At 42.6% G+C, this 22,189-nt stretch overlaps 1 protein-coding gene across 1 annotated transcript in view; it reads right to left on the minus strand.

Annotated features, from left to right (window-relative positions):
• Nucleotides 1-22,189, minus strand: part of LOC139314562 (tyrosine-protein phosphatase non-receptor type substrate 1-like) — a 162,368-nt gene that overhangs the window by 8,111 nt on the left and 132,068 nt on the right. Inside the window, exons 5-8 of the mRNA XM_070940244.1 lie at nt 18,599-18,943; nt 16,339-16,440; nt 14,005-14,026; nt 7,829-7,868 (exon numbers count right to left, since the gene is read on the minus strand). Of these exons, the coding sequence (XP_070796345.1) occupies nt 7,829-7,868; nt 14,005-14,026; nt 16,339-16,440; nt 18,599-18,943 (509 nt within the window). The remainder of the gene's footprint in view (nt 1-7,828; nt 7,869-14,004; nt 14,027-16,338; nt 16,441-18,598; nt 18,944-22,189) is intronic.

The following is a 22,189-nucleotide window of genomic DNA, read 5'->3' on the forward strand; positions in this document are numbered from 1 at the left end:
GTGCCAGCAAGAAGCTCTTAATAAATAACTGGATTTCTTTTGAAGCTTGGCTGAGGCTCATGTTTAATTAGGGCATCTGTCAGAACCCTGACACTTTGCTTGTCGGGAGGTCGCAAAAGAGGATCACGTGACCCCCCCGGGACACTACAACCGTCATAAGTACATGCCAGTTGCCAAGCGTCTGAATTTTGATCACATGACCCTGCGGATGCTGCAACGGTCGTAAGTCTGAAAAATGGCCATAAGTTACCTTTTTCAGTGCCTTTGAATGATCACTTAAACAAACTGTAGAGGGTCACTGGTAACTTTGATCCAAGCAACCCGTCGTAAGTTGAGGACAACCTGTATTACGGCCAGCCACAAACCATGTAAAAAAAAAACAACAACACGAGACATCACCAGCCTAACTCACCCACCAGATTTTTTTTCTCTGCAGCCCATTTTGTGTCCTCTTTTCTAATTCCTGCTGCAAATTTTATCCAAAAATGCTGATAAGGCCATTCAGTGTCGCATTGACTGACTTGCTTTGTCCCCTGTTTATCTTCCGGCTTGAGTGCCGGGGGTGGGTGGGTGGGTGGGTAAATGAAATTTGTCCAAATTTGGAACTTTTTAAGTGGAACTGTTTCCCATTCGCCTGACAACTCTGCTGAGTCACCCAAAAAAGAGGAAAGATTTTAAGCTGTAAAATGAAACTCTTATTTGGCAGCAATAACCAAGGATTTAGGATTATTCCTAGCTAGGGAAGAGGGATATTTTGAGAATTATTTCCCCCAATAAAAGGAATCTTTTTGGGGGCGTGCCTCGTTCCTTTATCGAGCTACTCCTGCTGTCCTAATAAATCCTAATTAACAGAATAACAGAAGAGTTGGGAGGGACCTTGGAGGTCTTCTAGTCCAATCCCCTTCTCAAGAAGGAAACCCTACACCATTTCAGACAAATGGTTGTCCAGTCTCTTCTTGAAAACTTCCAGTGTTGGAGCACCCACAACTTCTGGTGGCAAGCAGTTCCACTGGTTAATTGTCCTCACTGTTAGGAAGTTTATTTATTTATTATTATTATTATTATTATTATTATTATTATTATTATTATTATTATTATTATTATTGATTTATATGCCGCCCTTCTCTGGAGACTCAGGACGGCTTACAATGCGTTAAGCAATAGCCTTCACACTTTTGTATATTTTTACAAAGTCAGCTGATTGCCCCCACAAACTGAGTCCTCAATTTACCTACCCTAGAAAGGATGGAAGGCTGAGTCAACCTTGAGCCTCACAAGATTCGAACTTACTAATTGCAGACAGCTGGAGTTAAATTACAATGCATTAGTCTGCTGAGCTATCCAGGCTCCTATTATTTATTAATAAATTATTTATTTATTAGTTCGATTTATATGCCGCCCTTCTCCGGAGACTCAGGGGGGCTTACAATGCGTTAAGCAATAGCCTTCATACTTTTGTATATACCTGCTTAGTAGGGCTTTCGGCCCCCCTCTAAGCGGTGTTCTTTTTTATACAAAGTCAGCTTATTGCCCCCACAATCCGGGTCCTCATTTTACCCACCTCGGAAGGATGGAAGGCTGAGTCAACCTTGAGCCTGGTGAGATTTGAACTTGCAGTAATTGCAGGCAGCTGGTGCTAGTTAACAACACTTAGTCCATTGCGCCACCAATTAAGTTTCTCCTTAATTCCAGGTTGCTTCTCTCCTTGATGACTTTCCACCCATTGCTTCTTGTCCTGCCTTCAGGTGCTTTGGAGAATAGCTTGACTCCCTCTTCTTTGTGGCAACCCCTTAAATATTGGAAGACTGCTATCATGTCTCCCTTAGTCCTTCTTTTCATTAAAGTAGACATACCCAGTTCCTGCAACCGTTCTTCATACGTTTTATCCTCCAGTCCCCTAATCATCTTTGTTGCTCTTCTCTGCACTCTTTCTAGAGTCTCCACATCTTTTTGACATTGTGGCGACCAAAATTGGACGCAGGATTCCAAGTGTGGCCTTACCAAGGCCTTGTAAAGTGGTATTAACACTTCACGTGATCTTGATTCTATCCTTCTGTTTATGCAGCCTAGAACTGTGTTGGCTTTTTTGGCAGCTGCTGCACACGGCTGGCTCAGATTTAAGCGATTGTCCACCGGGACTCCACGATCCCTCCGGAGCGCTGCTTAGTATGCAAACCTTTCCTTAATTGTGCTCCATCAAGTCCATTTGCTGGCGTGTGCAAAAACGGCAGTTTTTTTCATCCCTGGAAACAAGTTAAAATGTGTGGACTCCAACTCCCAGAATTCCCCAGTCACCCATGCTGGCTGAGGAATTCTGGGAGTTGAAGTTCCCTTATTTTAAGCTGAATCTTCAGTTTATCAGAGCCGAAGAAGATTCTTGGATGAGAAGCGAAATATCTTCAAAAAAACCCCCCAGAAAATCCAGTTGCCTCTTGAAGGGAAAAAAACCCCACAACTTTGGTTCACTTGTCTTAACCAAAAACACACAAATATGTGTTGTGCTGTCGCAACTCAAAATGTTGTGTTACAGGTCCTCTTAAGACCTTTTTATTTCACCAGGCGGGCCTGGCCTAATCTTTTTCCTCTTTTTAAATTACGCAAATTTTAATTGGTTTTTTAAATGATTGGGGTTTAATATGTTTGGGCCAAATTTGTTTAATTCGATTTTACTTTTTAAATTTTGTATTTATGTATTTTTACTGTTTGGCTGTTCACCGCCCTGAGTCCTTTGGGAGTAAGGCGGTATATTAATTAATTAATTAAGAGCCTTGGTAGTACAGAGGTTTAAGGCACCCTGTTATTAAGCTGGTTATTAAGACCAGCTGCCTGCAATTACTGCAGGGTTCGAATCTCGCCAAGGCTCAAGGTTGACTCAGCCTTCCATCCTTTCTAAGGTAGGTGAAATGAGGACCCAGTTTGTGGGGGCAATAAGCTGACTTTGTATAAATATACAAAAGTATGAAGGCTATTGCTGAGCACATTGTAAGCCGCCCTGAGTCTCCGGAGAAGGGCGGCATATAAATCAAAATAAATAAATAAATAAATAAATAAATAAATAAATAAATAAATAAATAAATAAATACAGGTCCAAAAGAAGCAGAATTTGTGTTTGTGTGTTGTATCGCCTTCAAACACAGGTTGTCCTTTATTCCCAACCATTCGTTTTTAGTGACTATTCGAAGTTGCAATGGCACTGAAAAAAAGGGACTTATGACCAGTCCTCGCATTTACGACCATCGCAGCATTCCCCATGGTCACATAATCAAAATTTGGGGACTTGTATTTAAGACAATTGAAGCATCCCGGCTGAGGTCACGCGATCCTAGCCAGCTTCAGACAAGCAGGCAACGGAGGGAGCCAGATTTGCTTAACAACCTCGTGATTCACTTAACAACTGCGGTGATTTCATTAATAACCATGGCAAAAAAAGCTGGTAAAACCGGGTGTATCTCATTTAACGACCACGTTGCTTAGCAACTGATCCAATTGTGGTCATAAGTCAAGGATTGCTTCTAAAGGGAGGGCCAAATTATTTAATTCGATTTTATTTCTGTTTTTTAAATTTTGTATGTATGTATTTTATTCTTGGCTATTCACCGCCCTGAGTTCTTTGGGAGAAGGGCGGTATACAAATTAAATAAAAGTAAAAGTAAAGGAACGGCTGTTTTTTCCCAAGCTTCTATTTTAAAATTAGTTTCCTCCAATTTAGGTAATGCTTCTCTAGCTCCACTTAAGACAGAAGCCCCATAATTTCATTTTTATTTTATTTTTTTGCAGCTTTTAGTATGGCTTGATTTGGCAAGTAATTTCCTTACATTTTTAGTCCATTTAGTTCCTTCCAGAACAACTTTGGAAAAGATCAGCAGGTTACAACATTTAATTTAGCCTGTATTTTTTTTTTTAAAAAGGGTTGCAATTTCCAGCATTTAGGTCGGTTCAAACTCCCGAAGGTCTGAATTATGGCCTGCAAATGTGAGCCCGGAGACACTTTAAACCAATTTAATTCCTTCCCCATAATGTTAGGGTTGGTCCTTCCTTGGTTACGAAGTTCACCTGGCTGTGTTTAAATTAAGTGTTTTGAGGGTGAACAGGGCCATGATAATTCTATAGTAGAAAGCAGATAGCAAAAAAAAAAAAAAAAAACAGCTTTCAGAATATTTCAAGTTCAGTTCTGAGGCACTCAGCCCCAAAGACACTGATTTAATTTTTATTGCTGGTTTAAAAACCTCTTTTGGACTGTCTGAGTGAAACAGAAAAATGTGATTTTTTTTTTCCTCGTCGGAAACGTGACAAGAAGCAACAGATGGAAACTAATCAAGGAGAGAAGCAACCTAAAACTGAGGAGAAATTTCCTGATAATTAGAACAATTAATCGCTGGAACAACTTGCTTTCAGAAGTTGTGGGAGCTTCACCACTGGAAGCTTTCAAGAAGAGAGTGGACTGCCATCTGTCAGAAATGGAGTAGGGTCTCCTGTTTGAGTGGGGGCGGTGGACTAGATGACCTTCAAAGTCCCTCCGACTCTGTTATTAAGATCCAATCTTAAAATGAGGAGAAATTTCCAGACAGTGAGGACAATTAACCAGTGGAACAGAAGTTGCCTTCAGAAGTTGTGGGTGCTTCATCACTGGAGGCTTTTAAGAAGAGACTGGACAACCATTTTGTCTAAAATGATATAGCGTCTCCTGGTTGAGCAGGGGGTTCGACTAGATGACCTCCAAGGACCCATCCAACTCTGTTATTCTGTTAAGTCCTCGACTTACAACCATTCGTTTCGTGACCGTTTGACGTTATAAAAACACTGAAAAAGGTGACTTACAACCGGTCCTCGGACTTACGACCGTCGCAGCGTTCCCTACAGTCACGTGATCAAAATTCGGGCGACTTGGCGACCGGCATGCAGTTACAACAGTTGCAGCATCCCAGGGTCACGCGATTGACATTTGGGACCCCTCCCAGGGGGCTTCCCACAAGCACGGAGAAGCCGGATCTGCTTAATGGCCATGCGATTCACTTAACAACTATAGCGATTCGCTTAACAACAGTGGCTACAAAGGTTGTAAAACTGGCTTAGACTCAGAGGTGTGTTTCAGCAGGTTCTAACCAGTTCTGGAGAACCGGTAGCGGACATTTTGAGTAGTTCGGAGAACCGGTAGTAAAAATTCTGACAGGCCCCGCCCTCATCTATTCTCTGCCTCCCAAATCCCAGCTGATCGGAAGGAAATGGGGATTTTGCAGTATCCTTCCCCTGGAGTGGGGTGGGAAGGGAGATTTTGCAGTATCTTTCCCCTGGAGTGGAGTGGGAATGGAGATTTTACAGTATCCTTTCCCTGCCATGCCCACCAAGCCATGCCACGCCCACCAAGCCACACCCACAGAACCGACAGTAAAAAAATTTGAAACCCACCCCTGCTTAGACTGACTTAGCAACCGCTTTGCTTAACAACGGAAATTCTGGTCACAATTGTATATAGGTTTGATGAGTGGGAAAAGTAGATAAATGGAAAAAAATGAACGTTATTAATGTAAACTTAAGAGTTTATTGTAAATTTATACCTTATCAATTGTAGAAGAAAGTCAGAAGTTATTTCTTTATATTTCTTCTCCCTTCCTTTCCTTTCTGCACTTTTAACTTTGCTTTCCCCTTCATTTTTTTATTCTGTTTTCTGTCTTAATTATTAGTTCTCCTTAGTTTTTACTTTTCTGGTTTAAAAATCTAAAACTTTTTTTTTTTTTTTAAAGTGCAAGACAGAAGGTTTAGGAAAATGTGAACTACCTCTTAGAAAAATCTGCTGTACTGAAAAGATTTATGGTCTTAGGATAATGAGGCTTTTTTTTTTTTTTTCTATTTTAATACACTGATCCTCCAGAAAAAATAACACCATTAATCACAGGATAATGGCCTATTTGGCTAGGCTGATCACACTTTCTCTTTCCAAGTGCCAAAAAGTTACACCAATCTAGGATGGAAATAATTCTTCCAAGTTAGCTGGCTCGACAGTACTGACTTTGAGAGGGATCTCGGAGTCCTAAGGGACAATTACTTAAGTATGAGCCAGATGTGTACTGCAGCTGCCAAAAATGCCAACGCAGTCCTTGGTTGCATCAACAGAGGGAGAGAATCAAGATCACATGAAGGGTTAATACCACTTTATAAGGCCTTGGTAAGGCCACACTTGGAATCCTGCATCCAGTTTTGGTCGCCACAATATAAAAATATGTTGAGACTCTAGAAAGCATGCAGAGAAGAGCAATAAAGATGATTAGGGGACTGGAGGTTAAAACATACAAAGAATAGGTGCAGGAATTGGGTAGGTCTAATCTAGTGAAAAGAAGGACGAGTGGATGACATGATAGCACAGTGATCATGAACCTTTTTTAGCGCTGAATGCCCAAACCGGAACTCATGTACATGTGCATGTGCCGGAGTGCAGGAAACCCAGAGATCAGCTGGCTGGCACGCACATGCCTGCTTTTTGGCTGTTTTTTGGGCCGTTTTCTGGCCATTATTCAGGCCAAAAACGGACTGAAAGCGGCCCAGAAAACACCCTATTTTTGGGGCGTTTTTCAGGCTGTTTTCAGGCTCTCTGGTGGCCGCGAAGAGCAGCTGGCAATGGCGCATGTGCCCATACAGAGGGCTCTCTGTGCCACCTCTGGCACGTGTGCCATAGGTTCCCCATCACGGTGACAGCATCTTCCAATATTTGAGGTGGCTGTGACAGAGAGGAGGAAGGGGGTCAAGCTATTCTCTAAAGCACCTGAAGGCAGGACAAGAAGCAACGGATGGAAACTCATCAAGGAGATGGGCTGAATCCATAGGGGTGATTTTAAATAATGTTAATTAATTTTAATTAATTTTAAATTGATTTTAATGTTTATGTAATTTTTTGTTCGTTCTTGTAAGCCGTCCTGAGTCCTTCGGGAGAAGGGCGGCATATAAATTACATACATACATACATACATAAATAAGGAGAGAAGCAACCTAAAACTAAATGTCTATGGAGATTCTCCGTCATCCTGGTCACGGTTGTCCCAAAGGTGCATTTTTCAAGAGGCAGCTGGACTTTCTGGTTTTTCTTGGAAGACGTTTCGCTTCTCATCCAAAGAAGCTTCTTCAGTTCTGGCTACTGGATGTTGGGGAACGGAAGGATTTCTCCTCCTTGAAACGTCTTCAAAGAAACACCTCTTGAAAAAGAACCTTTGGGTCAATCTAAAACTAAAGGAGAAATTTCATTAACAGTGAGAACAATTAACCAGTGGAACAGCCTGCCTCCAGAAGTTGTGAGTGCTCCATTTAATTTATCGCATTTCTATGCCGCCCAACTGCCAAGGGACTCACTGGAGGCTTTTAAAGAAGAGACTGGATGTCCATTTGTCTGAAATGGCATAAGGTCTCCTGCTTGAGTGCGAGGCTGGACTACAAGGCCTTGAAGGCAGGAGTGAAATCCAGCAGATTCTGGCGAATCGGTAGCGGAAATTTTGAGTAGTTTGGAGAACCGGGAAATGCCACCTCTGGCTGGTCCCAGAGTGGGGTGGGAATGGGGATTTTGCAATATCCTTCCCCCAGGAGTGGGGAGGGAATGGGGATTTTGCAGTATCCTTCCCCTGCCACGCCCACCAAGCCACACCACACCCACCAAGCCACGCCCACAGAACTGGTAGTAAAAAAAAATTGGATTTCACCACTGTTCCAAGGTCCCTTCCAACTCATTTATGCTGTGAAAGGACGTTCCGTTCCATTCCGTTGGTTAAAGCTATTTCACAGCAAAGAGACGACCTCTATAATTATTATTTCTAGGCGGCATCTCAAGAAACAAAGCTCAGCTTACCTGATTCGTCAGCGGTGGAGATTTCTCAGCTTCGTGGAGCCTAAAGATAGAACCAAAAACTCAGATCACCAAGGGAGTCAACAGCAAATTTCACACAGTGACCTTTTTTAAAACGAAATTAGAAACAACACCTAAACAAAAATAAATCCAAAGTGGCACAGATTTCGTATAGGTCTCCATTTGTGATTGTTGGCTTCTGCAAAGGAGATTTGAGTTATAGGACTAGGAGCATTGGTCCTAGTTTGGGTTTAATGCATAAAGAGCTTGAAAAAAAAAATGGAATTTTTAATGTTATATATGCTGACAGCAATAAGAATACAGGTAGACCCTGACTTAAAACGGTTCGTTTAGTGACCGACGTTACAATGGGACTGAAAAAAGTGACTTATGACAGTTTTTCACTCTTACAAAAATGGATCAAAATGGAGGCACTTGGTGACTGACTCATATTTATGATGGTGTCCTAAGATCATGTGATCAACTTCTGAGACCTTCTGACAAGCAAAGTCAATGGGAAAACCAGATTTGCTTAACAACCGTATTACTAACTTAACAACTGCCGTGATTCACCTAACAACGGGGGCAAGAAAGGTCGTAAAATGGAGCAAAACGCAGTTAACAAATGTCTCACTTAACGAGAAAGGTTGGGCTCAATTGTGGTCGTACGTTGTGCACAGAACTGTATTCTGTGCACAAAAATGGAAGGCTTATAGGTAGCCCTCAACTTACGACCACAATTGAGCCCAACCTTTCTGTGGAGACAGTCGTTAAGTGAATTCTGGGAGTTGAAGTCTACGCATCTTCAAGAGTGAGCTTCGGCCATGAGCAAGGCTGCCTGGGGAATTCTGGGAGTTGAAGTCCACACCTCATTGCTTCAAATTCTCAGATTCCAAGGAACCGATCACAATCTATGGAATATCGTCATTGGAAAGACTGGATTTATCCTCATCCCTTCTTTCTAGATCAATTTAGAGCAGAAATGGTCCACTGAATCCACACTCAGATTAACAGAGTTGGAAGGGACCTTAGAGGTCATCTAGTCCAACCCCCCGCCCAAGCAGGAGACCCTACACCATTTCTGACCGATGGCAGTCCAGTCCCTTCTTGAAAGCCTCCAGGGATGAAGCTCCCACAACTTCCGAAGGCAACTTCTGTTCCATGGGTTGATTGTTCTCCCTGTCAGAAAGTTCCTCCTTATTTCTAGGTTGAATCTCTCATTGATCAGTTTCCATCCATTATTCCTTGCCTGGTCTTCAGATGCTTTAGAGAATAGCTTGACCCCCTTCCTCCTCTCTGGGGCAGCCCCTCAAATATTGGAAGACTGCTATCATGTCTCCCCTGGTCCTTCTCTTCACTAGACCAGCCATGCCCAGTTCCTGCAATCGTTCATCGTATATTTTAGCCCCCAGTCCCCTCATCATCCTGGTTGCTCTTCTCTGCACTTTTTCTAGAGTCTCAACATCTTTTTTATATGTGGTGACCAAAAATGGATGCAGTACTCTAGGTGTGGCCTTACTACGGCTTTATAGAGTGGTATTAGTACCTCCCTTGATCTTGAGTGTATCCCTCCGTTAATGCAGTTTAGGATTGCATTGGCTTTTTTGGCTGCCACCGCACACTGTTGTCTCCTATTTAGCTGGTTGTCCACTAAGACTCCAAGGTCCCTCTCACAGTTCCTGCTATTAAGCCTGATTTCACCCAGTTTATGTGTCTACTTTGGGTTTTTCTTGCCTAAGTGTTAAGACTTTACATTTCTCTACATTGAATTTCATTTTGTTAGATAGGGCCCAGGGTTCAAGTCTATCAAGATCCGTCCCTCCCTCCGAGCTTTGCTAAACTACGTTTCCCAGCATTACTTCAATAATTTGCATTTTGGCTGCAACTGCTGGGAATGCAGTTCAGCAAAACATAAATGCTAGAGGTTCCTTAACCTTGATTTACGAGGACAGAGATCAGGGTTTAAGTTCTCCTCCAGCCATTTTTCAACAGAAATCTCTCGACCAGCCATATAGGAACTTCTGTGCAATTTTTCTGAGCCACCTAACTCGAGAGATTGCTATATGGTTAATGGGAAATGTGGAGATGGGAAAAAAAATTACATATTGTTTTATATTAAAGTCCATATTTTAACTCAACTAGGTTTTCAAGTTGACTGCGGCTGTTAGTTTGTTTTTTTTAAAAAAATCTGCATCTATTTTTTTTATCGATGCCTTTCTTGTTGACTTTTATTATGCCTTTTGCTATTCATGTGAAAAAACAAGGAGCAGATTTAATATTAATCAATAAGTAAATGTGTGTTTGCTACAAAGCCTTTAGCGGCATAAATTCATAGACCCAGCTAGGTCCCTGGAAAATATATTCAGGCCCTTAATAAAACACCTATCATAAATTAAGTAATTAAACTTTATGGTTTGGACCAATGGGTTAGGATGCAATCATTTTATTTTAAGGAATGTATCCCAGCTCTGCTCTCACTCAAGGTATCTGGCATCGCAAAAGGTTAACACAATCATAAATATACCCAGCACATGATTAAAAAGGGCAACCCAAAGAATAAAACACAGTTAATGAGAATTCCTGCTGAATGGGGAATTTTATCAGCTGGGGAGGCTGGGAAATACAGCTAGAGCTTCTGGGAAAGCAGCGGAGGCTTCTGGGAATCGTAGTTCCAACTTCTTTGCAAGATGGCTAGGTTGCATAATGCAACTTCCAAAGATATAGAGAACAATCTAAACTACTTTGTCTCAGCCTCCCCAACTTAGAAATGTGTGGACTTCAAGTCCCAGAACTCCCCAGCCAGCATGGCTGGCTGGGGAATTCTGGGAGTTAAAGTCCACTCTTCTTAAAGTTGCAAAGTTTCAGAAACATTACACTAGACATTTTTTAAAAAGGTGGAATATTAGATCCCTTTCCTAGCTGAGTTATTTTAGCCACTACTCTTGTGATTCTGTAATTGTTCTGACTATTTCTATTATGTGCTGGGTTTATTTGCTTTTATTACGGTTGCGCTGTGATTGGATTACAATTCTGCCAGTTTTAATGAACACGTCGCAGATTTAAGAGCATGATAATTTCTGACTGATTTTTGGTGTTATGGCTGTTTCAATTCTCCCTTTGGCTCGGAATTAAATCTAAATTGTCGAACGAGCAAAAAAAGAGTATTTCCCTCTGCCAGATGTTTCCTAGGGGCTTGGATCTGGGTTTCGCCTCTTTCAGGAAAATTAAATCTTACTCCAAAGGTTTTAGCATCAACACCCTAAAATTTGCTAAGTAGAGACTAAACATTGCCCCAAATTTAACTTCACATCAGAAATAATGTCTAGCATTGTTACTCAATCTTGGCATCTTTAAGATGGGAGGACTTCAACTCCCAGAATTCCCTAGCCAGCAAGTTTTGAGATAGGTGAACTTCAACTCCCAGAATTCCCACAGCTGTAACAAAGTCATTAAATCAGGTCGGTCACACGGGTAACCTGCTTTACGACTGTCATGACTTATGACCTTAATGGGCAGGCTCCATTACGGTCGTAAGTTGAGGACTGCCTGTCTTCCCCACTCGGGCAAATCTGCCTATCGAAGGCTCAGTAAATGAAAAAGAGAATTAACACTTTTTATCTCGTTCCAAATACCCGGCGAATTTACACAATTACCCCTCAAAAAAACCTGGAGCGCATTAAACGAATTCCTCAAGCACCAAAAAGATAAAGTTCCTTTGTCTTCTTTCTTAAGAGGGCTGATCAAACAGCGGAATAATTAATCTAATGTTTGTCTGGGTGCTTAAATGGAATTTCCTATCGTCCGGCACATTTCGTGATTATCGGCTAAATCCAGAAGCAATCAAGAGATATGTGGCGTTCTTTTTTTTTTTTTTTCCTTACATAAAGGAAAATTAAAGTAACACTTGGGCAGCTTCGCTCTCTACGATCAGGGAGACTCCCGTGCTCTTAAATGCATTTCCTGTGATTTTACTTTATTTTATCTCTTTGCTCAAATTCTTTTGGGCTTTTTTTTTTAAAAAAAATCTCAGGCGGTTGAAACGCTCTCTAGTAAACTGTGAGATGGTTTCTGATCCCGTCGTCTTGAAGGCTGAAGTCGGGAGGCTCGGAAAGCGGTTTTTTATAATCCTCTTCTTATCGCAGGTTTTTCATCTCTCCATAATAGTTTTTACATTCACACTCTATGCTTGATAAAGCCTCTGCTTAGTCTGAGGTTTGTTCTTTATCGGAGCATGGTGTCTGACTCAGGGTATTATGCTAATCTGTAATAGGCTTCTCCTTCTCTTTGTCCTTCTCCTTCATTTCTCCTTCCTTCCCCTCTCTCTCCTTCCTCCTTTTCCACTGCCTCCTCTTTGTCTCTTTCTCCTTCTCCTTTCTTTCTCTTCTCCTCTCTTCCTCTTTCCCCTTTTTTTCCTTCTCCTCTCCTTCCCACTTTCTCCTTCTTCTTCCCTCTCTTCTTTCTTTTCCCTTCCTCCTTCTCTTTGCTCGCTCCTCTTCCTCTCCTCCTCCTTTTCCTCTCCTTTTCTCCTTTTCCTTCTTCTTTCTTCTCCTCTCCTTCTCCATGTCCTTCCACTTCCCTTCTCCTTCTTCCCCTCTTTCCCCCTCTCCCTTCCTCTTTCGCCTTCTCCTCTTTTTCTCCTTCTCCTTCTCTCTTCTCCCTCTTCTCCTTCTCTTCTCTTCTTCCTCTCTTTCTCCTTTTCCTTCTCCTTCTTCCTTCTTCTGTCTCCTTCTCCTCCCTCCCTCTTCTTCTCCTCCCCTTCTCCACATCCTTCCACTTCCCTTCTTCTCCTTCCTCCTCTCTTCCTCTTTCTCCTTTTTCTCCTTCTCCCCTTCCATCTTCCTCCTTCTCCTATCTTCCTCCTTCTCCTTCTCTTCCTCTTTCTCCTTCCCATTCTTCCCTCTCCTCCTCCTCTCCTTCTCCACATCCTTCCACTTTCCTTCTTCTCCTTCCTCCTCTCTTCCTCCCTCTCCTTCTTCCCTCCTTCTCCTCTCTTCCTCTTTCTCCTCCTCTTTCTCCTTCTCCTCTCTTTCTCTTTCTCTTCCTTTCTCTCTTTCTCCTTCCCCGTCTTCCTTCTCCTCCTCCTCTCCTCCTCCCCATCCTTCCACTTCCCTTCTCCTTCTTCCCCTCTTTCCCCCTCTCCCTTCCTCTTTCGCCTTCTCCTCTTTTTCTCCTTCTCCTTCTCTCTTCTCCCTCTTCTCCTTCTCTTCTCTTCTTCCTCTCTTTCTCCTTTTCCTTCTCCTTCTTCCTTCTTCTGTCTCCTTCTCCTCCCTCCCTCTTCTTCTCCTCCCCTTCTCCACATCCTTCCACTTCCCTTCTTCTCCTTCCTCCTCTCTTCCTCTTTCTCCTTTTTCTCCTTCTCCCCTTCCATCTTCCTCCTTCTCCTATCTTCCTCCTTCTCCTTCTCTTCCTCTCTTTCTCCTTCCCCTTCTTCCCTCTCCTCCTCCTCTCCTTCTCCACATCCTTCCACTTTCCTTCTTCTCCTTCCTCCTCTCTTCCTCCCTCTCCTTCTTCCCTCCTTCTCCTCTCTTCCTCTTTCTCCTCCTCTTTCTCCTTCTCCTCTCTTTCTCCTTCTCTTCCTCTTCCTCTCTTTCTCCTTCCCCGTCTTCCTTCTCCTCCTCCTCTCCTCCTCCCCATCCTTCCACTTCCCTTCTTCTCCTTCCTCCCTCTCCCTTCCTCTTTCTCCTTCTTCTCCTCCCCTCTTTTCTCTTCCTCCTTCTCCTTCCTCCCTCTTCTCCTTCTCCTTTCCTTTGCCACGTCCTTCCACTTTCCTCCTCCTCCTTTTGCACCATGTGGCAATGAATGCCCCATTGCCCCCACCCCAAATGCCTTGCTAACTTGAGTTTGAGTTAGCATGCTGGGTGAAAGCTTACTGGAGTCCTGTCTGCCCCACCATGCTTTCAATAAATCCAGAGTGATGTCCGGATTGCAAAGGAAACAGATTTATGGTTTTCATCAAGCAAAATTAGGCACTGTAAACAAACCAGTTTTAAACCCCAAATATTAGCCTAAGATTAGCCCAATTTCGTACCATGCAGGGAGCTAGCTAGGGATCTTGGGGGCTCAGACTGATGGAAACTACACTTCAATGCACCTGAAATACACCAGATTGTAACAGCCGCTATTTAATCCCCCCCCCAATCAACCCATTTGTTTTGATGAAAAGAGAAACATAGATTTACCTTACAGATGTGGAGTCTTTACCTAAAAGAAAGCAGGAGAAAAAAAAAAACATTAGTTGGAAGATCAATTTTGAAGGTTTCCAAAAAATATCCTGCAAAACGTAAGATTCTTACAAGGACTGAGAAGCATTTCTCGACACTACAGGTAGTCCTCGACTTACGACCACAACGGAGCCCCCAATTTCTGTTGCTGTGAAGTGAATTTTGCCCCATTTTACGACCTTCCTTGCCACGGTTGTTAAGTGAACCGCTGCAGTCGTTAAATTAGTCACATGGTTGTTAACTGAATCTGGCTTCCTCGCGGACTCTGCTTGTCAGAAGGGGACCTACCTCAGTGGTGGGTTGCCCCCGGTTCGCACCGGTTCTATAGAACCGGTAGTAAAACCGGCGGGAAGCTCCGCCCACCGACCCTGACGTCATGAAAACGCTTCTGCGCATGTGGAGAAACTTCTGCGCGAGCGACCCCACTGCGAACCGGTAGTAAAGGTAAGTAGAACCCACCCCTGACCTACATGACTCCGGGGACACTGCAACTGTCATAAGTACATGCCAGTTGCCAAGCGCCTCAAATTTTGATCATGTGACCACAGGAGATGCTGCAACGGTGTGAAAATCGATCCCGAGACATTGTTTTTCAATGCCGTCGTAACTTTGAACAGACACTAAATGAACTGTTGTACGACGGGAACTATTTGAATCAAAGAATCGGAATAGAGCTGGAGGGGACCTTAGAGGTCTTCTAGTCCAACCCCTGTTATTAGTATAACATTTTCCAGAAGCTCCTGTGTAACAAATTTGGGTGCCAGCCAAGACAGGCTAATGTCAGGTTTCGATGTCATCTCAAATAAATTGCACTCCCAAACAATGAATCTTTGCTGAAATATTCCATTTATTGAGTACGACAGATCTGGCCCCGACTTCGTCATAGCCGATACTAACCCTCTGATCCCCAGACCCTTCCCTTTCCGTTCCCCAATTCTCATCTTCTCATTGGCCATCTTCCAAGCCAGTCTCCCCAGCTTCTGACCTCAGCCCACAGGAATGTCCCCCTCCCATCCCATCTCCTAGGGGATATTATCTACAGAGAAAATAAGTAGGTGAAAAGTCAAGCCTCGTCTCCTCCTTTTTATGGCAGCATCAGAATGCTGACAGCTAAACTCTGAGGCTAAATAAATTACAACGAAGGCTGCCACGCAGATGAATCCTGAACAGCTTGATGCCCTGCAATGCCAGTCATGTTGAGAAAATGAGCCGCCTTAGTCCATGCATCAGCTTTCTGCTTAAGGTGCTACAGATTTATTACCACAATGGTGATTGTCAGTGAAAGTGTGCTCCTTAATAGCAGGAACTGTGAGGGGGATCTTGGAGTTTTAGTGGACAATCAGTTAAATAGGAGGCAGCCGTGTGCGGCGGCAGCCAAAAAAGCCAATGCAATCCTAAACTGCATTATTTATTTTATTTATTTATTTATTTTTCAGATTTCTATACCGCCCTACTCCTTTCGGACTCAGGGCGGTGAACAGCCAAAATAAAACATTTGTACACAAAAGTTAAAATAGATTTAAAATAATTAAATAAAGTTTGGCCCATAATTTAAAACATTTCTATTAAAATCAATATCAATTTTAAAAACCAACCATAAAATCAGAACAGCCTGGCTAACTGAAAAAAATAGGTTTTTAGGGCCCGACGAAAAGTCCGGAGGTCTGAGATCACTCGTATCTCTGGGGGTAGATTGTTCCAGTGGGCAGGTGCCACCACAGAGAAGGCTCTCCCCCTGGGGGTCGCCAGCCGGCATTGTCTGGCCGACGGCACCCTGAGGAGGCCCTCTCTGTGGGAGTGAACTGGCCGGTGGGAGGCAATTGGTGGCAGAAGGCAGTCCCGTAAGTACCCCGGCCCTAAACCATGGAGCGCTTTAAAGGTGATCACCAACACCTTGAAGCGCACCCGGAAGTCCACCGGAAGCCAATGCAGCTCGCGCAGGAGAGGAGTCACATGGGAGTGCCCCGTCGCTCCCATAATCCCCTGCGCAGCCTCATTCTGCACCAGTTGGAGCCTCCGGGTGCGCCCCAAGGGGAGCCCCATGTAGCAGTGGGATTAACAGAGGGATATATCCATCCTCCCTCTCTCCCTCCCTTCCCAACATGCATCACATTGGGAAAACTAACCCTAGAAATCACGACAACAGTTTTAGACACACTACACGAAGACCTCCTCCCCACAATGGATGAAGGTGCCTACAGTGCATCCATCAATCTCAAGGGTGATGACCACAGCATGGTCAACTTTCTGACCAGGCCCTCAAACCAAAGACCAGTGAACGTGAATATTTACCTTTGCTGTGCCTTGCTTGGATGAGGTAGATAACCGCAATCACCAACACAACCAGGAGGGAACACACCACGACTGCAATGATAACCATGGCTGTTTTATCGTCTGCAGAAAGATGGCATGAGTTAGGGTGGGTTCCTTGAACTGCCCTTTAAGTCCTTCAGCATCTATTTAGGGAATGCATTTGTTGAAATATATATCGATTGTCCCAGTCTATCACGACTCTGGGCAGCTCGCAAATTAAAACAAGAGAAAATGTCAAAGACCTTCAGTGGAATGAAAGCCTTCTCTAATGTGGTGGAATGTAGTCTGGATTCCGAGGAGGGAGGGGCTGCTTCCCGGAGGGCAAAGAGGCAGCAGAGCTTAGAATGTCTGGGAGGCAGGAAGAGGGTTAAGATGACACCTCCATGGCAGTTCACAGAATATAAAGGTAAAGGTAAAGGTTCCCCTCGCACATACGTGCTAGTCGTTCCCAACTCTAGGGGGCAGTTCTCATCTCCGTTTCAAAGCCGAAGAGCCAGCGCTGTCCGAAGACGTCTCCGTGGTCATGTGGACGGCATGACTCAATGCCAAAGACGCATGGAACGCTGATACCTTCCCCCCCACAAAGGTGGTCCCTATTTTTCTACTTGCATTTTTTACCTGCTTTCGAACTGCTAGGTTGGCAGAAGCCGGGACAAGTAATGGAAGTGTCAGCACTTCAACCTGCATTTACTCTAGAGCTGACATAAAAAGGAGAAGTGGAGGCGTCTGGAAAGGAACGTTTGACTTTTCACCTACTTATTTTCCCTGGAGATAATATCCCCTAGGAGATGGGATGGGAGGGGGGAAATTCCTTTGAGCTGGAGTAGATTAGGGGTAGAATGACTTGGAAGATGGCCAATGAGTGCAGGGGAGTGGGGAACGTAAAGGGAGGGTTTTGGGGCTGGAAGTCAGTGTTGGCTTCGATTGGAGTCAGGTTTAGAATGTCGTGCTTAATAAATAGGAGTTTTTCTTCAAAGACTTTGTTTGAAATGCAATTTATTTGAGACGACCTCGAAACTTGACAGGAAGCTCACCCCATTACGCGGCACTAGGGATTCGAACCGCTGAACTGCCGACCTTTCGACTGACAAGCTCAGTGTCTTAACCACTGAGCCACCGTGTCCCTTCAATATACTATATTCACAGAATATATTTATCATTAAAGGAGAATATTTGTAGCTCCGGGTTGACATGAGGGGTCCTTGGTGCTCTCTGAGCTCGGTGGTTTTCTTGTAGACATTTCATGACCCAACTATATAATGTCATCAGTGCTAGTAAGGAATGCTGTTTGCTGTCAGTTTATCACCAGTGCTAGAAGGCAGTGGGGGTTGGAGGAGGAGGAGGAATGTGGGATCCTTGGTGCTCTTTGAGCTTACTTGTTTTCTTGCAGATGTTTCATGACCCAACTATATAATGTCATCAGTGCTAGAAGGGAATGGGGCTTGCAGGGAGGAGGAGGAGGATCTCCAACCTTGGGAAGTTTAAGACTTGTGGACTTCAATTCCCAGAATTCTCCAAACAGCTGGCCAGGGAATTCTGGGAGTTGAAGTCCACATTTCTTAAAAGTTGCCCGGGTTAAGGAACACAGGTCTATAGAAGGATCTCCAACCTTGGGAAGTTTAAGACTCGTGGACTTCAACTCCCAGAATTCCTCAGCCAGCCAGCATGGCTGGCTGAAGAATTCTGGGAGTTGAAGTCCACGAGTCTTAAACTTCCCAAGGTTGGAGACCCTGGCCTGTAGCATCTCCAACTATGATGCCATCCATGGGTTAAAATGAGCTATCTCAACAAAGAAAATGAGCTATCTCAACAGGTCCATATTACTTGTAGAGTCTTCTTCCTGAGATGATTGACCATCAAGTCTACCATCCATCTTGAAGGCTCGAGAACGTTTCTTCTCCCTCCCTGTTACTTTCCAGAAAGTATAAGGAGAAGCCCTCTAGCTACTGCTTTTTTTCCTGTTTTGCTAAGAGTTGTCACATCGTTTCTTCAGGGTCATCTCCAAGGCTCTCTACACTCAGTTGGGCCAAGGGAGGACTGCCTGCTCTGGTTCTAGAACTTCCCCACCTGGTCCCCGGGCTGAATCTTGGAACAACAGTCCCTTCACTCAAATATTTGAGAACAATCTGGAGGTCCATGTTGTCCTTAAATGAAGAAAGACCAAAGGAGACATGAACAGGAAACGAGGTGGACCGTATAACAAAACCTCTGAAGAACCAACCTCAAAGCCCATACTTACTTCTTGGATCGTCGTCCGGACTTCTGTTGTCAAATTGCATCCTGATCAAGAGCGTAGCGGTTTCGTTGACCAGAGGCTGGGAATCATGCTGGACCTGGCAAAGGAACATGGAGGAGTTCTTGTCTTCGTTGGCCATCATCTCTAGGTTGCTCTTGAGGGAAAAAGTCCCGTCTGGATTCGAGGTCTTCACGCCAAGCTTTCCTTTTCTGGCTTGGGCATCCTTGGAAAACAACTCCACTTTTGCGTCCTCTGGATAAAAGCTTTCTGCATTGCAAGTGACCGTCACTGAGGCGTTCAGCTGGACAGGAGAAGGTGGGTTGATCTCAAGACGGACCTTGGGAGGAACTGAGCAAAGAAAGCCAAAGAGGTCAGTCAAAAGATCTTCAGATTTATGGTTCCTAGACTGGCAAAGATGTTTAAGGACATGTCCGCTAAATGATGGAAATGTAATCAGATACTGGGTTCATACCATGTTTTCCCAAAAATAAGACCTCCCCGAATAATAAGCCCAATCGGGCTTTTGAGCACGTAGACTAAAATAAGCCCCCCCCCGAAAATACACCCCCGCATTATTTATTTATTTATTTATTTTGTCGCATTTCTATGCCGCCCCACTCCCAAGGGATTCTGGGCGGCTTACAACAGAGAATAAAACAATGCAACAATATCCCATACAAAAGTTAAAAAAGTTAAAATGTGCAGCCGATCCCCGCCATTTCCTCTGGTTAGGGTTAGGGAGACAGAGCTGGAAATCTGGTAAGACGGCAAGAGGAACCCCGTCTTGCTCCACGCGCCCCCAAAATAATAAAATCTCCCTGAAAATAAGGCCAAGCACTTATTTCAGGGTTCAAAAAAAAAAAATAAGACAGGGTCTTATTTTCAAGGAAACACGGTATTATCATATGTGGTGGACATGCCCAAAGGCAAAAAAAAAAGGACAAAAATACATGCGTCATTAGAAAAAAATCTAACGCAACATATAGATTTAAAACCGGAAATATTCTTCTTTTTCTTGCCAGAAAAATATAATAAAAAAGGGAATACAGATTTAATCTGATACGTGTTAACAGCAGCTAGAATTGTGTTTGCACAACAGTGGAGAAACTGAGAGCCCTACAGATGAAAATGTAAGAAAAGAAATACTAGAATGTGCAGAAATGGATAGGCTAACACTCAGAATTAAGGAGAAGGAAGAAACTGAATACTTTTTAACATGGGATTTGTTTTATCAATGGCTAACTAACAGAAACAGAGGTCAGAAGCTTCAAAGCAAGAAAGAATGATTGGCTATGTAAGGAAGGTTTATTAAAATGGATAAGGAAATACTATGATTATTATGTGATCATTATTAATGTTATGAATATTATTGTTATTATCATTATTACTATTTCTCAAAATTAATTGTGCCCAGACAACACACTGTTTATGTAGATATTGATTTTTTAATAATAATAAGGCGAGGTAGCCAAAGGGCTACCTCGCTATTTAGAAATTCTAAATTTACCGGACTTGAGCATTTTGACTCTACAAAAAACCACTTTACTTGGAACAGCTTACATCCTTCGACGATACCTTAACAGTTCCTAGGTCCTTGGTTAGGACTCGAGCTGCTGAGTTATTAACCAGCCTCAAAGGCTGTGAATCTCAACAAAAATTAACCAATAATAATGTAACAGTGATACCCATTGTCATCGTGGCACTTGGTACCATGTCCAAGAATTTTATAAGGTACATCAGCAAATTTTAGCTTCCTGCAATAACACCAGTGGAACTGCAAAAAACTGCGCTACTCGGAACATCGTACATCTTAAGAAGGTACTTGGTTGATACTTGGGACGCTGGCAGCAACCCGTATCGACCATTAGCACCAGTCAATGGTATTTGTGATGCATTTTTGAATGTTCAGTTGACTGAGTTTCAAAGGGCTACCCCGCTATTTAGAAATTCTAAATTTGCCGGACTTGAACATTTTGACTCTACAAAAAACCACCTTACTCGGAACAGCTTACATCCTCCGACGATACCTTAACAGTTCCTAGGTCCTTGGTTAGGACTTGAGCTGCTGAGCTATTAACCAGTCTCAAAGGCTGTGAATCTCACTAAAGATTAACCAATAATAATAATAATAATAATAAGCACCAGTCAATGGTATTTGTGATGCATTTTTGAATGTTCAGTTGACTGAGTTTCATGTTTAATGAATAAAATAATAATAATAATAATAATAATAATAATAATAAGAAGAAGAAGAAGAAGAAGAAGGAGAAAGAGAAAGAGAAGGAAAAGGAGAAGGAGAAGAAGAGGAAGAGGAAGAGGAAGAGGAAGAGGAAGAGGAAGAAGAAGAAGAAGAAGAAGAAGAAGAAGAAGAAGAAGGAGAAGAAGGAGAAGCAGCAGCAGCACCAATCAATGGTATTTGTGATGCATTTTTGAATGTTCAGTTGACTGAGTTTCATGTTTAATGAATAAAATAATAATAATAATAATAATAATAATAATAATAATAATGAGAAGGAGAAGGAGAAGGAGAAGGAGAAGGAGAAAGAGAAAGAGAAGGAGAAGGAGAAGGAGAAGGAGAGGAAGAGGAAGAGGAAGAGGAAGAGGAAGAGGAAGAGGAAGAAGGAGAAGCAGCAGCAGCACCAATCAATGGTATTTGTGATGCATTTTTGAATGTTCAGTTGACTGAGTTCCATGTTTAATGAATAAAATAATAATAATAATAATAATAATAATAATAATAATAATAATAATAATAAGAAGAAGAAGAAGAAGAAGAAGAAGGAGAAAGAGAAAGAGAAGGAAAAGGAGAAGGAGAAGAAGAGGAAGAGGAAGAGGAAGAGGAAGAGGAAGAAGAAGAAGAAGAAGAAGAAGGAGAAGAAGGAGAAGCAGCAGCAGCACCAATCAATGGTATTTGTGATGCATTTTTGAATGTTCAGTTGACTGAGTTTCATTTTTAATGAATAAAATAATAATAATAATAATAATAATAATAATAATAAGAAGAAGAAGAAGAAGAAGAAGAAGAAGAAGAAGAAGGAGAAAGAGAAAGAGAAAGAGAAGGAAAAGGAGAAGGAGAAGAAGAGGAAGAGGAAGAGGAAGAGGAAGAGGAAGAGGAAGAGGAAGAGGAAGAAGAAGAAGAAGAAGAAGAAGAAGAAGAAGAAGAAGAAGAAGAAGGAGAAGAAGGAGAAGCAGCAGCAGCACCAATCAATGGTATTTGTGATGCATTTTTGAATGTTCAGTTGACTGAGTTCCATGTTTAATGAATAAAATAATAATAATAATAATAATAATAATAATAATAATAATAATAATAATAAGAAGAAGAAGAAGAAGAAGAAGAAGGAGAAAGAGAAAGAGAAGGAAAAGGAGAAGGAGAAGGAGAAGAAGAGGAAGAGGAAGAGGAAGAGGAAGAAGAAGAAGAAGAAGAAGAAGAAGAAGAAGGAGAAGAAGGAGAAGCAGCAGCAGCACCAATCAATGGTATTTGTGATGCATTTTTGAATGTTCAGTTGACTGAGTTTCATGTTTAATGAATAAAATAATAATAATAATAATAATAATAATAATAATAATAATAATAATAATAATAAGAAGAAG

The sequence above is a fragment of the Pituophis catenifer genome, unplaced genomic scaffold, assembly GCF_029215685.1.
Source record: "Pituophis catenifer annectens isolate HBS135680 unplaced genomic scaffold, rPitCat1.0.hap2 SCAF_3, whole genome shotgun sequence".
NCBI classification, from domain to species: Eukaryota; Metazoa; Chordata; class Lepidosauria; order Squamata; family Colubridae; genus Pituophis; species Pituophis catenifer.